This window comes from Triticum urartu, chromosome 2 (genome assembly GCF_003073215.2).
Source record: "Triticum urartu cultivar G1812 chromosome 2, Tu2.1, whole genome shotgun sequence".
Lineage (NCBI taxonomy): Eukaryota > Viridiplantae > Streptophyta > Magnoliopsida > Poales > Poaceae > Triticum > Triticum urartu.
In genome coordinates, this window is record NC_053023.1 from 678,543,249 (window position 1) to 678,562,449 (window position 19,201).

Consider the following 19,201-nt stretch of genomic DNA (forward strand, 5'->3'; position numbering starts at 1 on the left):
TTCCAAATCTAACCTGATGGCCAGGGGCGTAGCTCTCGATCTGCTCCATATGGCCAAGCGAGTTGGCCCGTAGTGCGAAGCCGTCGAATACAAAGATCCATCCGGGGAGAAAAGTCTCACCCTGGACTGCATCGCTATCGATGATTGAAGGAGCCATCAAGCCTAACGATGACGACATAGAGGAACTCTCAATGAAAGAACCAATGTTGGTCTCAAAACCGGCGGATCTCGGGTAGGGGTCCCGAACTGTGCGTCTAAGGCGGATGGTAACAGGAGGCAGGGGACACGATGTTTACCCAGGTTCGGGCCCTCTTGATGGAGGTAATACCCTATGTCCTGCTTGATAGTTCTTGATAATATGAGTAGTACAAGAGTTGATCTACCACGAGATCGAAGAGGCTAAACCCTAGAAGCTAGCCTATGGTATGATTGTTGTTGTCCATCCTACGGACTAAACCCTCTGGTTTATATAGACACCGGAGGGGGCTAGGGTTACACAGAGTCGGTTACAAGGAAGGAGATCTACATATCCGTATTGCCAAGCTTGCCTTCCACGCCAAGGAGTGTCCCATCCGGACACGGGACGAAGTCTTCAATCTTGTATCTTCATAGTCCAACAGTCCTGCCAAAGGATATAATCCGGCTGTCCGGATACCCCCTAATCCGGGACTCCCTCAATATACTAGTTCCTTACAACTTCCTGTGAGTCACACTGTCTTGGACTACAAATTCTGTTTTTGCTTACTAGCTAGCTAGATGTTAATAATTAAGTGTATAGGGTTTATGCTAGTTGATTAGTGTTGTGCACATGCCCGCTTAATTAAGACATGCAAACGTGTGCGCATGCAGTTTCCACTGGATCTTGTTAATCATTAAAGTTGATAAAGGAAAAGTTGAAGTACTGGACTCACTACTTAAGGAAGAAAGTGACTTCGCCATCTTGAAGGGGATAGTCGGCAGGTAATTTAAATCATTATTAACTATATCTCGGCCTATTTAATTAGTTCGTCATTTCCTGATATCAACTATTTAATAACCCCTTTATTCATTTTCTTTGCTGGTGGGCAGGGCTTGTGCAAAGTTCATCAAGGTGACTCCAGGCAAATGGCGACAAAAAATGTTTTGGTTTCGACCCAAGGTAAGTAATTAAGTATTACTAGCTAGCTTACCATCTCTTTAATTATTGTTTCAATACCATTAATTAATTATCATGTTTGATTAATTATTATCTGATTAAATTCCATTCTTGTAAAGGCCCTGAGGCTGGCTCCGGGGACTAATCTGTGTGCATACTACGTTTGCGTGAACATTCGCATGATGGCGTCCGAAAGGAGCAAATCTCAAAGAAAGGAATGGGTACGTTTGCCAGAACACTATTCACAATATCTACATCATTATCGATATCTAGTCACACAACTAATACACATGCATATTGATCTCCTTCTTAACAGTTCAAAGAGGTGCGGGAGAAGCTCCTAACAATGGAGCGCATACTAGCACTTCAAGAGGAAATAGCGGGATTTTTGCTCGACCAGGTCATAGATCCCAAAGGAGAATACTATTACCCGCTACCGCTCCCATGAACCACTTGTCAGCGTGCTCCGAAGGCCCCAAGGCAACATGTAGGAAAAAATGTATATATATACATGTGTATGTGTGAATAATTAATGGTGGTTGTGAGACATTCAATGATATATATATAGTAGCACTATTTTGATCCTGGGATCATAATAGTTATTTGGATCACGGTGCTCTATATAGATCCCGGTGGATATGTTCCCGAACTGCGGAACCCGCGGACAAGAAAAAAGAAACCCTCACCCCCCACGACCCGAACAGATCGACCCACCACTTACCAATCCCGATCCCCGCCTTCCCCCGATCCCATCGCCGCTGGACCTCCGCCTGAATCGGACGCCACCACCGCACAACCCGCCAGTCCCGACGACCTCCGCTGCCGCCTACGACCACCGCAGGCACCGCCCCGACCACCTCCTGCACCGCCCTCCACCTCGACCACCTTCATCGCCGTCCTCCACCCCAACCACCTCTGCCACTCCGACGCGACCTTCCCTCCCTTCCTACGCGACCTGCGCCGCACCGCTGCCTGCATCTCGTATTTGTTACGTGCCGCAGAGATCCCACTTGCGATCTGCACCCTCCGCCTCCCCGAGGATGCCGCCGGCAGAGCTCAGGCACCACTCCCCCTGTCGCGTGCAGGTAGACGCGGACCACCTCGCGTGCCATGCTGGCCACACCGCAACAGCGAGGCAATTTTTGGTTCCTCATCAAGCAGCAGCCGCCGCCCCCCTAGAAGTTCAATTCTGATGGCGACGTCCAACTCCGGCGAGTAGCACAGCACGCCCACGGCTCCCTGGTATCCTCTCTGTGAACCTGTTTTTACCTGTATAATCGCCACTGTGATGTGCTGGACTTGTTACAATTTTGAGGAGCTTACTACTGAATCGCCTGTATATTTTTTTGTTCTACAACAGTTCAGAAGTCCACACCGACAACACCGAAGCAGAGCTCTCATCCCGTCCATAGAACGGCCAGCGCCGTGGCGTGATGATACGCGTCCGCTGCAAAGTGCAAAGCCACCGGAGGAGAAAGCTTGGTGCAGCTTTGCACTTGTGACTTGTTGAGCCATGGAGTTCAAGCACCTGTGCCTGGTAAGGTTCAAGGAGGGCGTGGTGGTGGACAACATCATTGAGGAGCTCACCAAGCTTGCCGGGGAGCTCGACACCGTCAAATTCTTCGGGTGGTATGCATTTGCATTTCATTTGTTTTGTTCCAAAAAAGGGATTCCATCTTTACTGCACGGTACACTTCAAAATGTCTGCTACATCTTTACTGCACCAGTGAACAAAAACTATGTCAGATTTTAATTGAGCAACAACAGATCAGGATTAGGCATCGCCATTCAGAAGTGTTTCTATCTAGAGTTAGGTTGATTGCTCCTTATGTTGGGTTGTAGGGGAAAAGACGTGTTGAACCAGGAGGCGCTCACGCATGGCTTCACCCACGTCTTCTCCATGAGCTTCGCCAGCGCCGAGGACCTGGTGGCGTACATGGGCCACGAGAAGCACTCTGCTTTCGCCTGCCACGCTGGCCACACCGACAACAGCGAGGCAGTTTTTGGTTCCTCATCAAGCAGCAGCCACCGCCCCCTAGAAGTTCAGAATTCTAATGGCGACGTCCAACTTCGGCGAGTAGCACAGCAATAACACGGCTCCCGGTATCCTCTCTGTGAACTTGTTTTTACCTGTATAATCGCCACTATGATGTGCTGGACTTGTTACAATTTTGAGGAGCTTGCGGCTGAATCGCCTGTATATTTTTTTTGTTCTACAATAGTTCAGAATTCCATGTTATTCCCCCGAGCGAACGTGCACCCTCAAGGCCTCAACTCTGTAGTGCTTGAGAAGCCACATGGGTAAACGGCTTAGGCAGAGATGGAGAAGGGGCGCAAGAAGCTACACGCCAGGGATGCACCTAACTTCTTTCAGCAGGTCATGTTGGAGCAGCTCCTACTCACGTTCCCTCATTCCGCTCGGCCTGTTCCACACATGGATTGTTCTTGGTGGAATTGGTCAACATGAAGGAGCTAATACTACACGCGTTAGAACTAGTCCCTTCAACTTGTAGTCACTTGCTTTTGCAAAAAGTATTCATCTTTATTCTATTTACATGAGTAGCTTTCAGTGGTGGTGGCTCTGATTTTCTATGGGAGGTGGATGAGAACAAAGGTGTGTGCGTAGTAGAAAAATGATACCCGGACATTGCATTTCTCTTTGTATATAATGTGGTCATTTTGTTACTATTTGGAATATCATTGGATTGCTCTGATTCTAAACATGCGGTGTAATATCTTTGGACTACTCTTATTTTAAAAACAGTTTATAAAAAATGGAATTGCCCATTTTTAAAGAAAAACTAGTAGTTCGAGTATAAATCACGAAAAGGTCTCTATGTTTACCAGAAAATTATGATTTTCCCGTTACAGAAAAAACCAAGAAGCTCAAATTAAAAATATAGAGCAGAACAAAAATAACAGAGCACTTTGAAGCGGATATTTCACCGTTTCTAAATTAAAAAAAATTATGACTGAAGCGACGATTGAATCCAACCTTCCCAGGCATCACCATTCTTCCTTCTCGCCTAGCCAACAACGCGCCGCCGTCCACTTGTGAGGCTCCACCCACTAGTATAAGAGACAAGACAATTTTGTACATGAGAACTTCATCTATTACTGCTCAAAATTAAGGGGAGTTCGATTGTTTATGCTTGTGGGGCTGTAACCTTTTTCATTTGACTACCAAAAAATGTGTGGATGTGATGTGTGTGTGTGCTTAGTACACAAAATGAGAAAAACTATATTTTCTCATGTAGAACGAAGAAAACAACCGAGAAAGAGAAGGAACTTCGATGTTTACTACAAATTATTGAGATTTTTTCATTACTAAAAGGAAAATAAAACTTAAAAAGGTGATTGTCTCGTTAAAAAAACTAGAAGTCCAAATACATATAATAGAGTGGTTCAATGCTTATTACTACATTAGGATTTTTTCTGTTACTAAAGAATAACACAAGAAGGCCAAATTAAAAAAATAGAGCAACTCAAAATTTATAGAGAAAATGGAATTTCCCCGTTCTACAAAAAACCTAGAGGTTCAAATTTAAATAATGGGGAAGTTCAATGTTTATTACAATATCAAGAAGGTCAAATTAAAATAAACCCGAGCAATTCAAAAAGTTTAGAAAAACTGATTTTTTTCCTTCTTTTAGAAATAAGACATAGAAGTTCAACTTTAAGTAATTGAGCGGTTTGATATTTATTACATAACCAGGACTTTTCCCCTTACTAATGAATAACACCAAGATGTCCAAAATTAAAAAATATGAAGTTGTTTGATGTTTATAAAAACTTAGATTTTCCCCAATGCTAAAGATTAAAACCAAGAAGTTCAATTTCAAAAAATGGAGTAGTTCAATGTATTTAAAAAACTCATGTTTTTCATGTTACTAGAGAATAAAAGTAAGAAATTCAATTGGAAAAAGCGGACCATTTTGATATTTATTATAAAAACTAGATTTTTCTAGTTACTAAAGAATAAAACCAATAAGTTTAATTCCAAAACAACGAAGAAGTTTGATGTTTCAAAAAAACCCTATAATTTCCACATTTCTAAAAATACAAAAATAAAGTTCAAATAAAAAAAGGTAGAGTGGTTCAATATCTATACAAAACTCAGATATTTTCACGTAACCGAGAGAAGTTCAGTTTGATAACTGCCAGAAGTTCACGTACTACGCGGTCTGCATGAAATTTTTGTATGAAAGAATTTTCAATGTATGAAAAAAATTAATGAAAAAGCAAAGGCCGAAAGTTTTGTTGCTAGAAGTTCAACTGCTCGGCGTGAGACAGTTCAAAAATTCTCGTGAGAGAGGTTGAATAAAAATACGTGACAGAAGTTAAAGGTGAAAACAGCAGTAAGTTCAACTACTACACAAAATGCATTTCAGACAAGAATATAAGAATAGAAAACAAAAAACTTAAAAGGTTTGTTGAAAAAAGTTCAAGGGCTCTGTCCAGGGAAGTTCAAAAATTCTTGCGAGCGAGGTTCACCTTGTATTTCGATGTCGATTTATTTGTATAAAAATCAAATATAATTCTTTACTCAAAATATAAAAAGGTGAAGTTCAAATTGAAATAACAGAGAAGTTCGGAGTTTATTAAAACCTAGGATTTACCTATTCAAAAAATAAAAAACACAACACCATTTTTTGCACTTTTAAAAACAACTCATAAACGAAAAAAATGGTTGAGAAGTTCAAGTGCTCAACGAGGAAAAGTTCAAAAAATTCTTGTGAGAGAGGTTCACCGTGTATTTAGATGTCCAAAATACATAAAAAATATGTTGTTTTTTGTGTTTTAAAATAATTCTCTCAAACTAGAGAGAGGTTCAAAGTGATAAACAACCAGAAGTTCAGGTACTAAATGGTGTGTATTTCATATAAAGAAAAATACAAATAAAGTTAAACAGGGTGAAGTTCAACTACTTCACGAAGTGAAAAAAAACAGCAAAACAGAGTGATGTTCAAAAAGACATGCCCGCGAAGTTTAACTACTTCACGCAGTGCATTTCCATTCGCGATGAAGGCAGAAATCATGATCTTGTCATTTTCTAATTTACTTCAAAACAACAGGAATATCATTTGTGTAAGTTCAAGCCCCCGGTCGGAGGAAGTTAAAAAAATTATTGTGAGAAGGGTTTGTACAAAAGGAAAATCATTTGTGTAACACTATCGAATGGATGAGGTAAATTACAAACGAAAATACGTCACAGAAGTTCAACGTGAAAACAGCAGGAAGTTCAACTACTACACTGAATGAATTTCACATGAAAATCTTTTAAAACTGTCACGAGTATGAAAAAATGATCAACACGAGAAACTTGCGTGTTTACAGCAGCTTTCCATCGGTATATCACCTGCTCAATTCCGGTGAATTGGATGGAGAGCTACTTGCAGTGGATGGAGATCTACGAGCAAGAAAAGAACGTGAAAAAACAGAGTGAAGTTCAGGTACACGCGCCGAGAAGTTCAGGTTCTTCACGCAGTGCATTTTTGAAGAATCTGTTTCGCGATAAAGGAAGAACACATGATCCCGCCGTTTTTGAAATTACTTGAAAACGGCCAGGATTCAGAGAAAACCATCAACATCAAAAAGTTTCGCATTTTCCGTAGCTTTTCAGCGGTATATTATTTGCCCCATTCCGATAAAGTTTGTAGAAATTACGGCAAAAATATGTTTCTAACCATTTTCAAAACTGACATAAAACCGTAATGAATTAGGAGAAACAATATATACAAAAAAAAGTTTCGCATTTCTTCAAGCTTTCCAACGCCATATCATTTGCTGCATTTGGACGTACGGTTAAAAAATTAGCTCGAAAATACGAACTCGGTGAAACTTGTACCGTTTTTGAAATTACTTTTAAACCCTTCAAAATTAGAAAAAACTTTTAACATAAAAAAGTAGAGCATTTTCATAAGCTTTCCAACGCCATATTATTTGCCTCAATTGGATTAGCCGTTTAGAAATGGCGTCAAAAATACGAACTTGGGTGTTCGGTTTGTGAAATTTTACGATTTTCTGAATTACTCTTTAACCGTAGGGAATTATAGAAAACTTTCAACATGTGGAAGGAGCAATTTTGCAGCAGCTTTCCAACGCCATATTACTTGCCTCATTCCGATAAACGGTTTAAAAATGCGGTCGAAAATACGATTCACGTTTTTTTGTGAAGAAAAAACGGTTTTCAAAACTGCTCTTAAACCGCTTACATTTTGCCAAAAATTTAACTTGGGTCATGAAACTGATGTTCATAGCTATCCAACGGTATATCGCAAGCCCCATTTGGACACCTTTTAGCTGAAGTTCAACTTAGTACTCGGGGAAGGTCAGGCGCGTTACTCGGGAAGTTCATGTTGTGATCAGAATATTATTCTGATCCCGTGATCAGAATAGTGTTTATGTATATATATATATATATATATATATATATATATCGTGTACAATACGTAGTATCGTAAAATACCAGCAAACAAAAAAGAATTAAATGGAAAACACAAAATTAATGGGAAATAAAAAATAAAACCAAAACGACCCCAAACATTTAGTGCCGGTTGGTGTTGCCAACCGGTACTAATGTCCTACACGCACCCGGGCCTGGCTCGTGCCACGTGGTGGCACTTTAGCGCCGGTTCGTGATGAACCGGTACTAAAGGGGGGGACCTTTAGTCCCACTCTTTAGTGTCGGTTCTGGAACCGGCACTAAAGGCCCTTACGAACCGGCGCTAAAGCCCAGTTCCGCACTAGTGTACCGATGTGGTCCTTTGTATGTTCCGCTAATGTTTGTTGTGTACATTCTAGTGCTGCTAAGGTCAAGTGTGTGATCATTGTACTTTTTTATCCTGTTGATGACATGGAGTACACCTCTGTACTTTCCCTTGCCATAACGGAAAAAAGGGATGTCTAGCCTACCGGGACAATATCATGTGCTATCATGCTACCATTTTTCCAAAAACACATTTAAATGTTTCAAAAAATTCGAAAAAAGCGTGAGTGTTCACAAGCAATGGATCTATAAATTGTAAAAATATTCAAATCAAAATTCAAAAGACAATGAGAAACAACAAAAATAAATTCAACATGAATAGTGTCACAAAAAGGCAAAAGGCAAAATGACACCATTCAGTTGTGTGTGTTTTGACCGTTAGATCTCACATCCACAGTTGAACTCGGCCTGCAGCACATGAGCTTTGTAGCTCCCGTAGCACCTGATATTCTCCCTAGCTTCCTTAGTGTCCCTTCATATTAGTAAATTTGTATATTTTAAACTTTGTCACAACAATACAACTTCTTGGTAACAAACTAAGATTTCGTTTGTTATGCTTGAATTTTACTATGCTCATGCTCCAAAGGAAGGCACTCTCACTCTATCCTTCTTGGTTTGAGTAAATTGCTCAAACCACCGTATTTGTGGCTAGGCTAATGGTTGCCACTGTTTTTGTCAAAAAATCTCAATAAACCACCACTTTCGTGGCAAGTGAGTAACAAATCACACTAATTCGGAACTGAGTTGCGTCTAACAGCGGAACTGACCTGTTGGCCCCACATGTCAGGCTGGTCTGGAATGCCTACATGGACAATATGCTAAGGTGGAAGATGGCCCCACTAGTTATCCCCTCATCTCTTTTCATGTTTTTTCTTCTTTTTCCACAGTCATGATAGTCACTTATGTCGTGCCTCCTCCGTCGACCTTCAATGTCCGCCGCCCGTGCGGTGGAGCACACGCTCGGCCAAGCTCCTGCCGCTTCCCCTGTTGGCCGAGCGTCAGCCACGACGGTTCCTATGCTGCCCTATCCGCCCTTCCCAAGCTTGCAACTATGGATGTGCCCATGCTCCCGAAGGATGTAGGGAAGGCTGGTTGGAGGCTCGATGGTCACGGCGGCTGGAGGCGACGGCATTGCTGCCGCAGGTCGACACGACGGTGGGCTGGACGAGCGGGAGCTCCATAGTATCGGGCGGCCCGACTAGGAGCAAGTGGCGGCGGCGTTGCAAGGTGGGTTTGCCAGCGGGCACAGGGCGATGGCGCTGCAAGGCGGACTTTCCGGCGGCACGGCATTATGGCGCTGGAAGATGGGATTGCGGGGGGTCATGCGAGCCGCGGCGCGACGATGGGTGAGAAAGGAGCTGAGAGGTGGGCTCCCGTCCACCTCAGCGCACAGTCCATGTGTACCTACCATATCACCCTGATGTGTTGGCCATATTATTCAGTCCCCCTGTTTTAGATCGCGGCTCGGTTCGGAATTAGTGTGATTTGTTTACTCACTTGCCGCATAAGCGGTGATCTTTTATGATTTTTGACACAAACAATGACAATCCGTTACCCTTGGTTTTGAGCAATGTAATCTCCTAGTTTCATCTACATAGTAACGGTTCGCATCAACTATACGTGGCCAACCGCTTGGAGTGGGTTGTTACCTGTCTCAAAAACAATTCAACGACTTAAGTACTTTGCCAAATTTAAGTACGATGCTAAGCAATTATCGAAGAGAAGAAAACGAAGCAAGATTTAGTGTTTGTGAAGTGAGTAAGCAAAACGCTAGATCCGAGAAAAATATCACACATTCCCACGTCATTGGCAGAGCACACATCCGTAATCTGTTTGTTTCGCTTTTTTTTCTGTACGTCTCTCTCACACGACTCATGGCTGAGTCAGACGAATGAGGAGATGATTCATCATGGCTTTGGCGCGTTGGTTGGTGTGGTGTGTCGACATACGAGATACGACCAATGATGTGCGCCGTCACCGCTTTGTAGCCCGTGACTCGGCGAGTACGGCCTCTTTTTGGTTGTTGGAAGCAAGGCCAATACTCCACACTCTGTAGCCAAGGTTTGTTGTGGTCGGCAGTCGCCCGCGAGTGCTTCCAAGAGATACTCTCAAGTTTCACTCCCCAGCTGAAGGTAGATGTCGATCTCCTCCCGATGTTTGCACACCCCGATGATTACGTCCGATGCGTCAGTGTTATACTCGGTAAAAGGTGTGCCCCAGGAGGAGACCTGCCTGCCTCGACGCCAGGAAAGACCGGTGTACTACGAGGTGAGTGCCAATGGAATCTTTGAGTTGATCCCTTCAACGCTCAACGGCAACACCAGCTGCAAGCCTGGTATGATCCCCGAGCTAGCTAAACAAACCTGGCTGGCAACCTACTTGGCTAGTTAAACAGCTGAATAATCTCGTATTTTTTTATCTAGCTGCATCCTTGAGCTTGAAGTTTTAAAGGCTGCAAATGGCTGCACGCGCAAACAAGATCAAGATTGCCCTCCCGTACGGCACTTAATTGCTGCTCTGTATTTTCTTTTCTTCATCTTGTGTCTGAGAAAAATATCACGTAGGCTAACCATGTGGGGTACCTGTCTCGTATGTTGGCAAAAGGCCTGGCGCGCTAACAATCAGCACTAAGCATTAGCGCTATTTTAAGCAAAGCTCTGCCTAATCTTATACTCACACAAGTACAGCCGGAATATATTTCAAGTATTTTTGAGAGTTTTCAAATACGGCTACATTTCTGGCCTTCACAAAATATCACAACCTACATTATTCAGGACCTGGTCAACCTCGCCCGGACATAGCACGATCGCCGTCGTTTTCCTGAGACCTCCACTCCTTTCTTCACACAACTCGCTCGCTCTCCTCGCAGCACCAAAAGCAGCAAGCAACCAAGCTCACCACCAAAATCTCTGCTCAGCATTTTGCTCGAAAGCCACCTACACACACATACCAATATACCATGGTGCCATCAGTGGCCTGCTCCTTCTTCTTCGACGACGAGCTGCTCGGCGAGCCCGGCATGCCGGCGATGGACGCGTGCGCGCTCTGCGCCAAGCCGCTGTCGCGCGACCACGACGTCTTCATGTACAGAGGGGACACGCCCTACTGCAGCGAGGAGTGCCGCCACGAGCAGATGCACCTCGACGCCGTCTGCGCCAAGCAGGCCGCGCGGAGGCAGCAGCGGTTCTCGGCGGAGACGGAGTCCCACCGTGGGCAGCGGCAGTCCAGGAAGGTGTCGGTCGCAAGCTAACCGGCTGGCCGTTGAAAGTTTTGCTTGGATCGACAAGATCTAAATTCAGAAGAATACAAGACCTGTTCCTTCAAAAAAGAATACAGCGTCTGTATTCGGAAGAATCGTCGTCGTCTCCGTCTCTCGGCCGGTGCTGTAGCCTGGTCCGGTGGAGGCACCAGAGACGACTTGGCGCCGCCTATCGGAGGCAAGGTAGCGCAGCAGCATCAGGCGGCATGAAGCATGTGTCCATGGCAAGCTAATTAGGCTGCCCAGATGGGAGGAAATTGTATACTTTGTTCTCGGTCGAAAACAGAAAAGTAATCGCCATGGATCTGATGAGAGCAATCAAACATGATTAACATTTTGTTTTGACTTCTACTCCCTCGCTTGTTTAGTTTGCCTTTAATGATTGGATCTGTTTGGTTTTGGGTACCACATCCACATGCAAGAGCAGTGTCACTCTAAATACTCCTTCCGTCTAGGTGCGTAAGTCATCTTACGAAAATCAAATAGTCCCAAAATACTTAGACGTGGTGCATTGACTTCTACACCGTTTCTTGTTTCTTGACACATCAACCAATAAGAGATGAGGGGTGTGTATGCTTCTAACGGCTTGAGATTACCAAACACGACATGCAGTGGTTAGTTCATTGCATGCAATGTTATTAATTAGCAAATAAACATTAAAATCTCTCGTTTTCCCCTCCTCCTTGGTCACGATGCACAACCTAAGATGACTTACTCGCCTATAAATTATCTTGCCCCTAAATTTTGTTATGCTTTTCAGATTTATAGCATCTCTAATGTTTCTACTGATATGCCAATACGATTTGAGGCGACATTTTATCTGTATGATTTTATGATACTTTGCTAAATCATAATCTTTTGAGATTTTCTACTCCCTTTGTTCACAAATATAAGTTGTTCTAATTTTGTTTGAATCGAATATATACAGCACGCTTTAATTTGTTTGTTCACTCAGTTCGGTCTATATATGTACGAATATCCAATTCCGAGCTCGGGCTCATCTGCACCCGCTCAAGAAACACTTCATAAAAAAGGTAGATAATTTTGTGCGTGAGGTGCGCTCCAAATTTCACAGCATTTGGATATTTGAGTAGCTCCCGGCAAAAAAAAAACAAATTGAGTCAGAACAGTATATGAACAGTACACTATTTTACAGACTCTAAATTTGTCTTTTTTGCCGAGAGCTATTCAGATGTCCAAATGATTTCAAATTTGGACCGGACATCACGCATCAAATTATCTACCATGCCAAAACAAAATTGAAATTTTTTGAATTTTTTTTATATTTTTTTTGATTTTTTATTGAGCGCGGGTGCAGATGATCCTGGGAGCCAAAACGCCTCACTCGTTTATATAGTAAAATATTCAAAACCTCTTATATTTATGAACGGAGGGAGTAATTATGTGCAAGTGAATTGGCCTTTGGAGTCTCTGCCTTCAGCTTCCCACATGGTGAACCTTAAGTTTTACTATATCTTGAGGATATTTCCCAAAAATTTATACCATTGTGATAATTTTCTTTTCTTTTGAAATATATGTCAAGCTTACCCAATTTGGGTGCAATAATTCATCACAATATCGATTTTCAGAATGAGAATGATCTTGTCATTCCTAGGCTACACGTCAAACATTTTCACAATGATTTGTCTTTCTTTATGGGTTGACAATGCCTAGAACTGCTTCACATAGGCTCTTGCTTCTCCCTCCGACCTTTGTTGTTGGTTCCCCTCTTCTCCACCCAACAGTGTGGATGTTTGGGTGGTTTTAGCTCAAGTTTACAAAAATTAACCAAATTTTGTTAAGTTTTAAGATTTGATTTTTTTTCTCATAAACTAGACCAATTGCCTTTCTCCAATGGAAATTACAAAAATGGTTGCCCACTAACGAGGTTCCTAAAAAATAGATTTGAGCCGGTGAAGTCTAACCTTGATCTACTTGCAGTTGAATTAGTGCACTTTGAGGCAGAATAAGTCAAAGGAAATGACGAAGCCTGTCATCGCCAAATCAACTTAACCATATATTGGTTTCGTTGTAATATCGACTCAGTGGAGAAGGAAGGCAAAGTTTGGGGTTACACACTGGCCACATGAGCAAAGTTTTCGATGCTTAAAAAACAATGAACATCCAATATGGCACACTTAGGTTGCCATGTTCAGATTTACCAGTGGCGTACAGTTGTGACGTAGGCATGAGGTCGCCCAAGCTTTCCCAATTAGAGATTTTTGTGGTCCATTCTCTCGACATTTCATCTGTGAATTGTGGACGTGTTGACATATGCTATTTTCTTCAAAGACGACTCTTGGTGTTTGGACTGCCTGCTTGGTGTTTGCATGATTTCGGTTTGCATTGCATGCACTTACATCATATTTGTTGTGTCAGCATTATTTTTACTATGAGTTCTAGGGAGAACAAATCCACGACCTTGCAACTTTATTTAATATACATGGAACGGTACATAGTATACAACCTCTAATGAGGAGAAATGAAAAGGAGCGAAGATTACAGTACAACTTACCATTTAAGGTGGGACTCTCCTGCGGAGAACCTACGGTACAACTAACCATAATATACAACCTCTGATGAGGAGAACTCTCATGTGGTGCAATGGCAGGCACACATTGTCGTGAACCTACCCACCCGGGTTCTAGGACTCGCTTCTACCTAACAACGTAAAGTTCAAGGAGGGAGCTTCCCCCTTTGACCACATTTACCATTTAAGGTGGGAGGTAAGATACCCATTACAACAAATCATCCCTGGACCTAGGCTTAATTACACGCGCCAACAACGTTGTGTGATGCACAAATCGTCCCTGAACCTAGAGCCCGAGACACACATCACACATGTAGTTCCGCCAGCATCATTCCAACCATTGGGTCAACAATTGCTCGATGCGGATCATCATTGTTCTTTTCTTTTCTTGTCTAAGCATACCATCGGCTATGTATAACTTTTTTTACCGGTTCGAGGACTCACCCGGGTTCGAGGACTCACTTCTACCTAACAACGTAAAGTTCAAGGAGGGAGCTTCCCCTTTAAGCGCACTTACCATTTAAGGTGAGAGCTAAGAAACCCATTTCAATAAATCGTCCCTGAACCTATGCTCAATTATACACGCCAACAGGGTTGTGTGATGCACAAATCGTCCTTGGACCTAGAGTTAAAACAACACATCACACAGGTAGTTCCATCAGCACCATTCCAACGTTGGGTCAACTGTTGCTCGATGTGGATCGTCATTGCTCTTTTATTTTCTCGTGTAAGAAGACCATCGACCATGTGTAACTTAATTTTTTTTACAGGTGTGGTCCTTTGCATCTTCCGTTAATGTTTGTTGTTTACATTCTAGTGCTGCAGAAACTGGTGTTGTGTCTTTTTGAACAATTGTCGGGACTAAAAATAAATTTTCACAAGAGCGAATTGTTTTTCTTTGGGAGGGCCAAAGAGGAACAAGATGCATATCGACAGTTGTTCGGATGTGAATTGGGATCTCCGCCTTTCAGTTACCTGGGCATTGGTGTCTGCTAGAACTACATCGGTATTTCCTCAAAGAGGAAGGGATGATGCAGCACAACGACGGTAGTTTTTTCACTCAGTGATGAGACCAAGGTTATCGAACCAGTAGGTGAACCAAGCAACACTACGTAAACAGCACCTGCACACAAATAACAAATACTCGCAACCCGGCGTATTAAAGGAGTTGTCAATCCCTTTCGGGTAGTGGTGCCACAAATTGACAAACAAACATGAGAGAGTTGTAAATATTTATAGATCGAACATCAAATAAAATAAATTGCAGTAAGGTATTTATAAATCGAATGTCAAATAAAATAAATACGTAAACAACACCTGCATACAAATAACTACGGACCCGAAGGTCTACAAAGAACTACTCACGCATCATCGGAGAGGCACCAATGAAAGTGGTGAACCCTTCTGTGATGGTATTTAGATTGGATCTGGTGGTTCTGGGCTCTGCGGCGGCTGGAATTGATTTTCGTCGACTCCCCTATGGTTTCTGGAATATTGAGATATTTATAGAGCAAAGAGGCGGTCCGGGGGGCACTCGAGGTGGGCACAACCCACCAGGTCGCGCCTGGGCCTCCAGGTGCCCTGGTGGGTTGTGCTCCCATCATAGCACCCCCAGACGCTTCTCCGGACCATTGGATATCTTCTAGTAAAAAAGACACACAAAAAGTTTCATTGCATTTGGACTTCGTTTGATATTGATTACGTTCAATGTAAAAAACATGCAAAAAACAACAACTGACACTTGGCACTATGTCAATAGGTTAGTACCAAAAAATGGTATAAAATAACTATAAAATGATTATAAAACATTCAATAATGACAATATAACAGCACAGAACAATCAAAAATTATAGATACGTTGGAGACGTATCAGGCATCCGATTCATCATCGTAAACTTACTAATAAAGAGTGAAAATGCATCGAAGATCGATTTGAAAAAAAAAACTAAGCTGGCGGAAGGGCAAGCTAATGTCTTATGGAGGTCATTTGGTGCTCATTAATTCAGTTCTAACTAGTATGTTGATGTTCCCGTTATCATTCTTTGAAGTACCTTAAGGGGTACAGAATAGACTTGATTTTTATCGATCTCGATTTTTTTGGCAGTCAGATGATGTTAAGACAAAATGTCGACTGGCAAGATGGGATATCATTTGCTGACCCAAGGACCAGGGGATCTCGAAATTGAGAACCTAGAAATTAAAAATAAATGCCTAATGAGTAATTGGCTATATAGGTTATCAGTAAAGACTGATGGTATGTGGGCACCGATATTACCAAGCAAATATTTACAATCTAAATATCTGGCCCAAGTTACCGCAAGACCTAACGATTCGCCATCCTGGAAGGGACTTATGAGAACGAAAGATATGTTCTTTCGTAGGGCCAAATTCTTTGTAGGCAATGGGATGACAGCAAGATTTTGAAAGGATACGTGGTTAGGGGAGACGCCTTTAGCCCTACAGTACCCCATCTTATATAATAGTATTGTACAACGTAAGAAGGATTACGTGGCTCCTGTACTACATGAGGTGCCCTTAAATATACAGTTTAGGAGATCTTTAGTTGGGGAGCGCTGAAACTCCTAACTACACTTGGTGCATAGGTTGATGAAGATTCAACTATCTGACCAACCTGATTTCTTTCATTGGAAATTAACCAGAAGCGGTGTGTTTACGGTCAAATCTATGTATATGAATCTAATTAATTTTGGTCTAATCCAAGATCGGTACATATTTGAAAAATTAAGGTTCTCTTGTGTATCAAAATTTTCATGTGTTTTGTCCAAGAGCAAGTGATTCTCACCAAAAATAATTTACTAAAGCGATGTTGAGTAAATAGTGCATGATGACAGATTGGCTGAACACACATATCTGTAATCTGTCTGTTTCACTTTTTCTGTACGTCCCTCTCACGACTCATCGCTGAGTCAGACGCATCAAGTGATGATTCATCATGCCTTGACGCGTTGGTTGGTGAGTGTCGGCATACAACCAACGATGTGCCCTGTTACCGCTTTGCAGCCCGTGACTTGTAGAGTATGCAGCAACAACTATCGTGCACGGCCACCTTTTTGTTCCTGAAGTCGACCGCGAGTACTTCTAAGAGGGAGATCGCCGTGCGTGCCATTATTACGTAGTCAGATAACTACTCCCAAGTTTCACTCTTGTCCCAGCGAAGATGTCGACCTTCCCCGACGTTCGCGTACTCCAATGATTGCGTCCTATGCATCAGTGTCACTGCTCGCGGAAGCCGTAAAAACAAGTTGCACGCAGATCTCGAGAAAAGCTGCGCCCCAGTACGAGGCCTGCCTGCCTCGTCGGCAAGAAAGACCGATGGACTGCGAGGTGAGTGCCAATGGAATCTTTGGGTTGATCCCTTCAACGCTCAACGGCAACAGCAGCTGCAAGCCCAACCGCAAAAAAAACAGCTCAATAATCTCTTATTTTTCTCTAGCTGCATCCTTGAGCCTCAAGTTTTCAAAAATAATCTCTTATTTTTGTGAAGCCCATCAAGGAGGACGTCTCCTGTTTTGCCTCCATCTTAGACGCCTTTGGTGAGGTCACGGGCCTGATCACCAACTGCACTAAAAGCCTCGTCGCCCCAATTCGGTGTGCCGGCCTTGATCTTCCTGACATCATGCAACTTTCCCCCGCCAAACTCACAACCTTCCCCATGACGTACTTGGGGCTGCCACTCTCGGTCAAGAGGCTCAAGGCTGTACACTTCTTGCCTCTGGAAGACAAAGTTGCGCGCAGGCTTACCCCTTGGATTGGCCACCTCATGGCCGCCCCTGGGAGGGTTGTGCTGGTCAAAGCGGTTCTCACTGCCATCACTATCTACAGTATTACTTCGCTGGTCTTGCCGACCGAGGTGATGAAGCGTATTGATGCCTTGCAACGTGCATTTCTCTGGGCAGGTTGCGACAAAGTCACCGGGGCCAAGTGTAAAATCAATTGGGAGCGAGTCTGTAGCCCTAAATCAATTGGACAAATTCGCCGCTGCTCTCCGCTTGAGGTGGCTTTGGAACGCGTGGGCAGACCCGCCAAAGCCGTGGTTTGGACTGGGCACTCCTTGCACCGAGGCCGACGGGGACCTTTTCGCGGCTGCTACGAAGGTCGTGGTTGGCAATGGGGCCAAGGCTTGCTTCTGGACATCTCCCTGGCTTGATGGCCTAAGCCCGATGGACATTGCCCCGAAAATTTTTGAGATCTCAAAAAAGAAAGGCTCCTCTGTGAGGAAGGCACTCACTGATAATTTGTGGATATCATAAATTGACATGACAAATGGCATTACCGCAGGACATATACATGACTTTGTCACCCTTTGGGAGAAGTTGGATGGGATAATCCTGGATCATGACACGCAAGATACGATCACATGGAAGCTTACAGAAAGCGGAACTTACTCCACTTCTTCAGCCTATTCGCTACAGTTCGAGGGACGCACCTCAACACCACTCCTAAAGACCGTTTGGAAAGTCTGGGCAACTCCGAAATGCAAGCTCTTCGCTTGGTTAATCATTTACAACAGAGTATGGACGGCTGACAGGCTACAACGAAGAGGGTGGCCGAACTGCGGCTTGTGTCCTCTTTGCAGCCAAGTTCAGGTGTCTGCAGCGCACCTCCTTTTCCAATGCCGATTTTCGGTTGCGGTTTGGAACGCGGTAAAGGCGAAGATCGGGCTGAGCAATATTGTCACGGCGGACTGGTCGGCTATGCGAAGTGTCAGACTTTGGTGGATCGAGATTGCGCTCGCGCGCTCACCAAATGGCAAAGGGATGGCCTCCCTACTCATGCTTATCTCTTGAGAACTTTGGAAGGAGAGGAATGCTAGGGTCTTTCAGAACGTCTCCGCGCCCACGACGATTATTGTGGAAAAAATCATGGATGAGGCGACAATGTGGACGCTTGCAGGTGCCAAAAGGCTGGGTGTAATTTTACATCGCGAGTAGTTGCTTTATCTTCGCCTTTGTTTGGCTGTGGTCCTCGGACCTTGTTGCAACTCTCTCTTAATTAATGAAATGGCAAACATTTTGCCTCATTTAAAAAAAGTTTTAAAGGCTGCACGCGCAAACAAGATCTGCAAGTGCGCGCGCGAGTCCACGGTTCACGGACGCGCCACAGCTCAAGATTTTTTAATTTCTGGTGTCTGAGAAAAATATCAGCACTAATTATCAGGCACTTGTGTCTATTATTGGCGTGGGCTAACCATGTGGGGCATCTGTCTCGTATGTTGGCAAAAAGCCTGGCGCGCTAATTATCAGCACTAAGCATTAGCGCTGTTTTAAGCAAAGCTGCCTAATCTTATACTCACACGAGTACAGCCGGAATATATTTCAAGTATTTTTGAGAGTTTTCAAATACGGCTTCATTTCAGGCCTTCACAAAATATCACAACTTACATTATTCAGGACCTGGTCGACCTCGCCCGGACATAGCACGATCGCCGTCGTTTTCCTCTCGGTAGAGCCCGACCGCGCACCATATATACCTGAGATCTCCACTCCT

General features: G+C 43.5%; 2 protein-coding genes across 2 annotated transcripts; both read left to right on the plus strand.

The window, feature by feature from the left end:
* Positions 1-2,648: 2,648 nt before the first annotated feature.
* Positions 2,649-3,227, plus strand: LOC125537834 (stress-response A/B barrel domain-containing protein At5g22580-like). Its single transcript, XM_048701149.1, has 2 exons — positions 2,649-2,764; positions 2,978-3,227. The coding sequence occupies exons 1-2, from the start codon at positions 2,649-2,651 to the stop codon at positions 3,225-3,227; spliced, it is 366 nt and encodes a 121-aa protein (XP_048557106.1).
* A 7,529-nt stretch (positions 3,228-10,756) lies between these two features.
* Positions 10,757-11,539, plus strand: LOC125534057 (FCS-Like Zinc finger 2-like). Its single transcript, XM_048697358.1, has one exon. The coding sequence runs from the start codon at positions 10,864-10,866 to the stop codon at positions 11,152-11,154; it is 291 nt and encodes a 96-aa protein (XP_048553315.1). The 5' UTR covers positions 10,757-10,863; the 3' UTR covers positions 11,155-11,539.
* The last annotated feature ends 7,662 nt before the right edge of the window (positions 11,540-19,201 follow it).

Bases quoted from the DNA above. Each gene is read 5' to 3' on its own strand.
- LOC125537834 (XM_048701149.1), top strand. From the start codon at position 2,649: ATGGAGTTCAAGCACCTGTGCCTGGTAAGGTTCAAGGAGGGCGTGGTG. The intron at 2,765-2,977 runs GTATGCATTTGC...GTTGGGTTGTAG, and splicing joins ACCGTCAAATTCTTCGGGTG to GGGAAAAGACGTGTTGAACC.
- LOC125534057 (XM_048697358.1), top strand. From the start codon at position 10,864: ATGGTGCCATCAGTGGCCTGCTCCTTCTTCTTCGACGACGAGCTGCTC.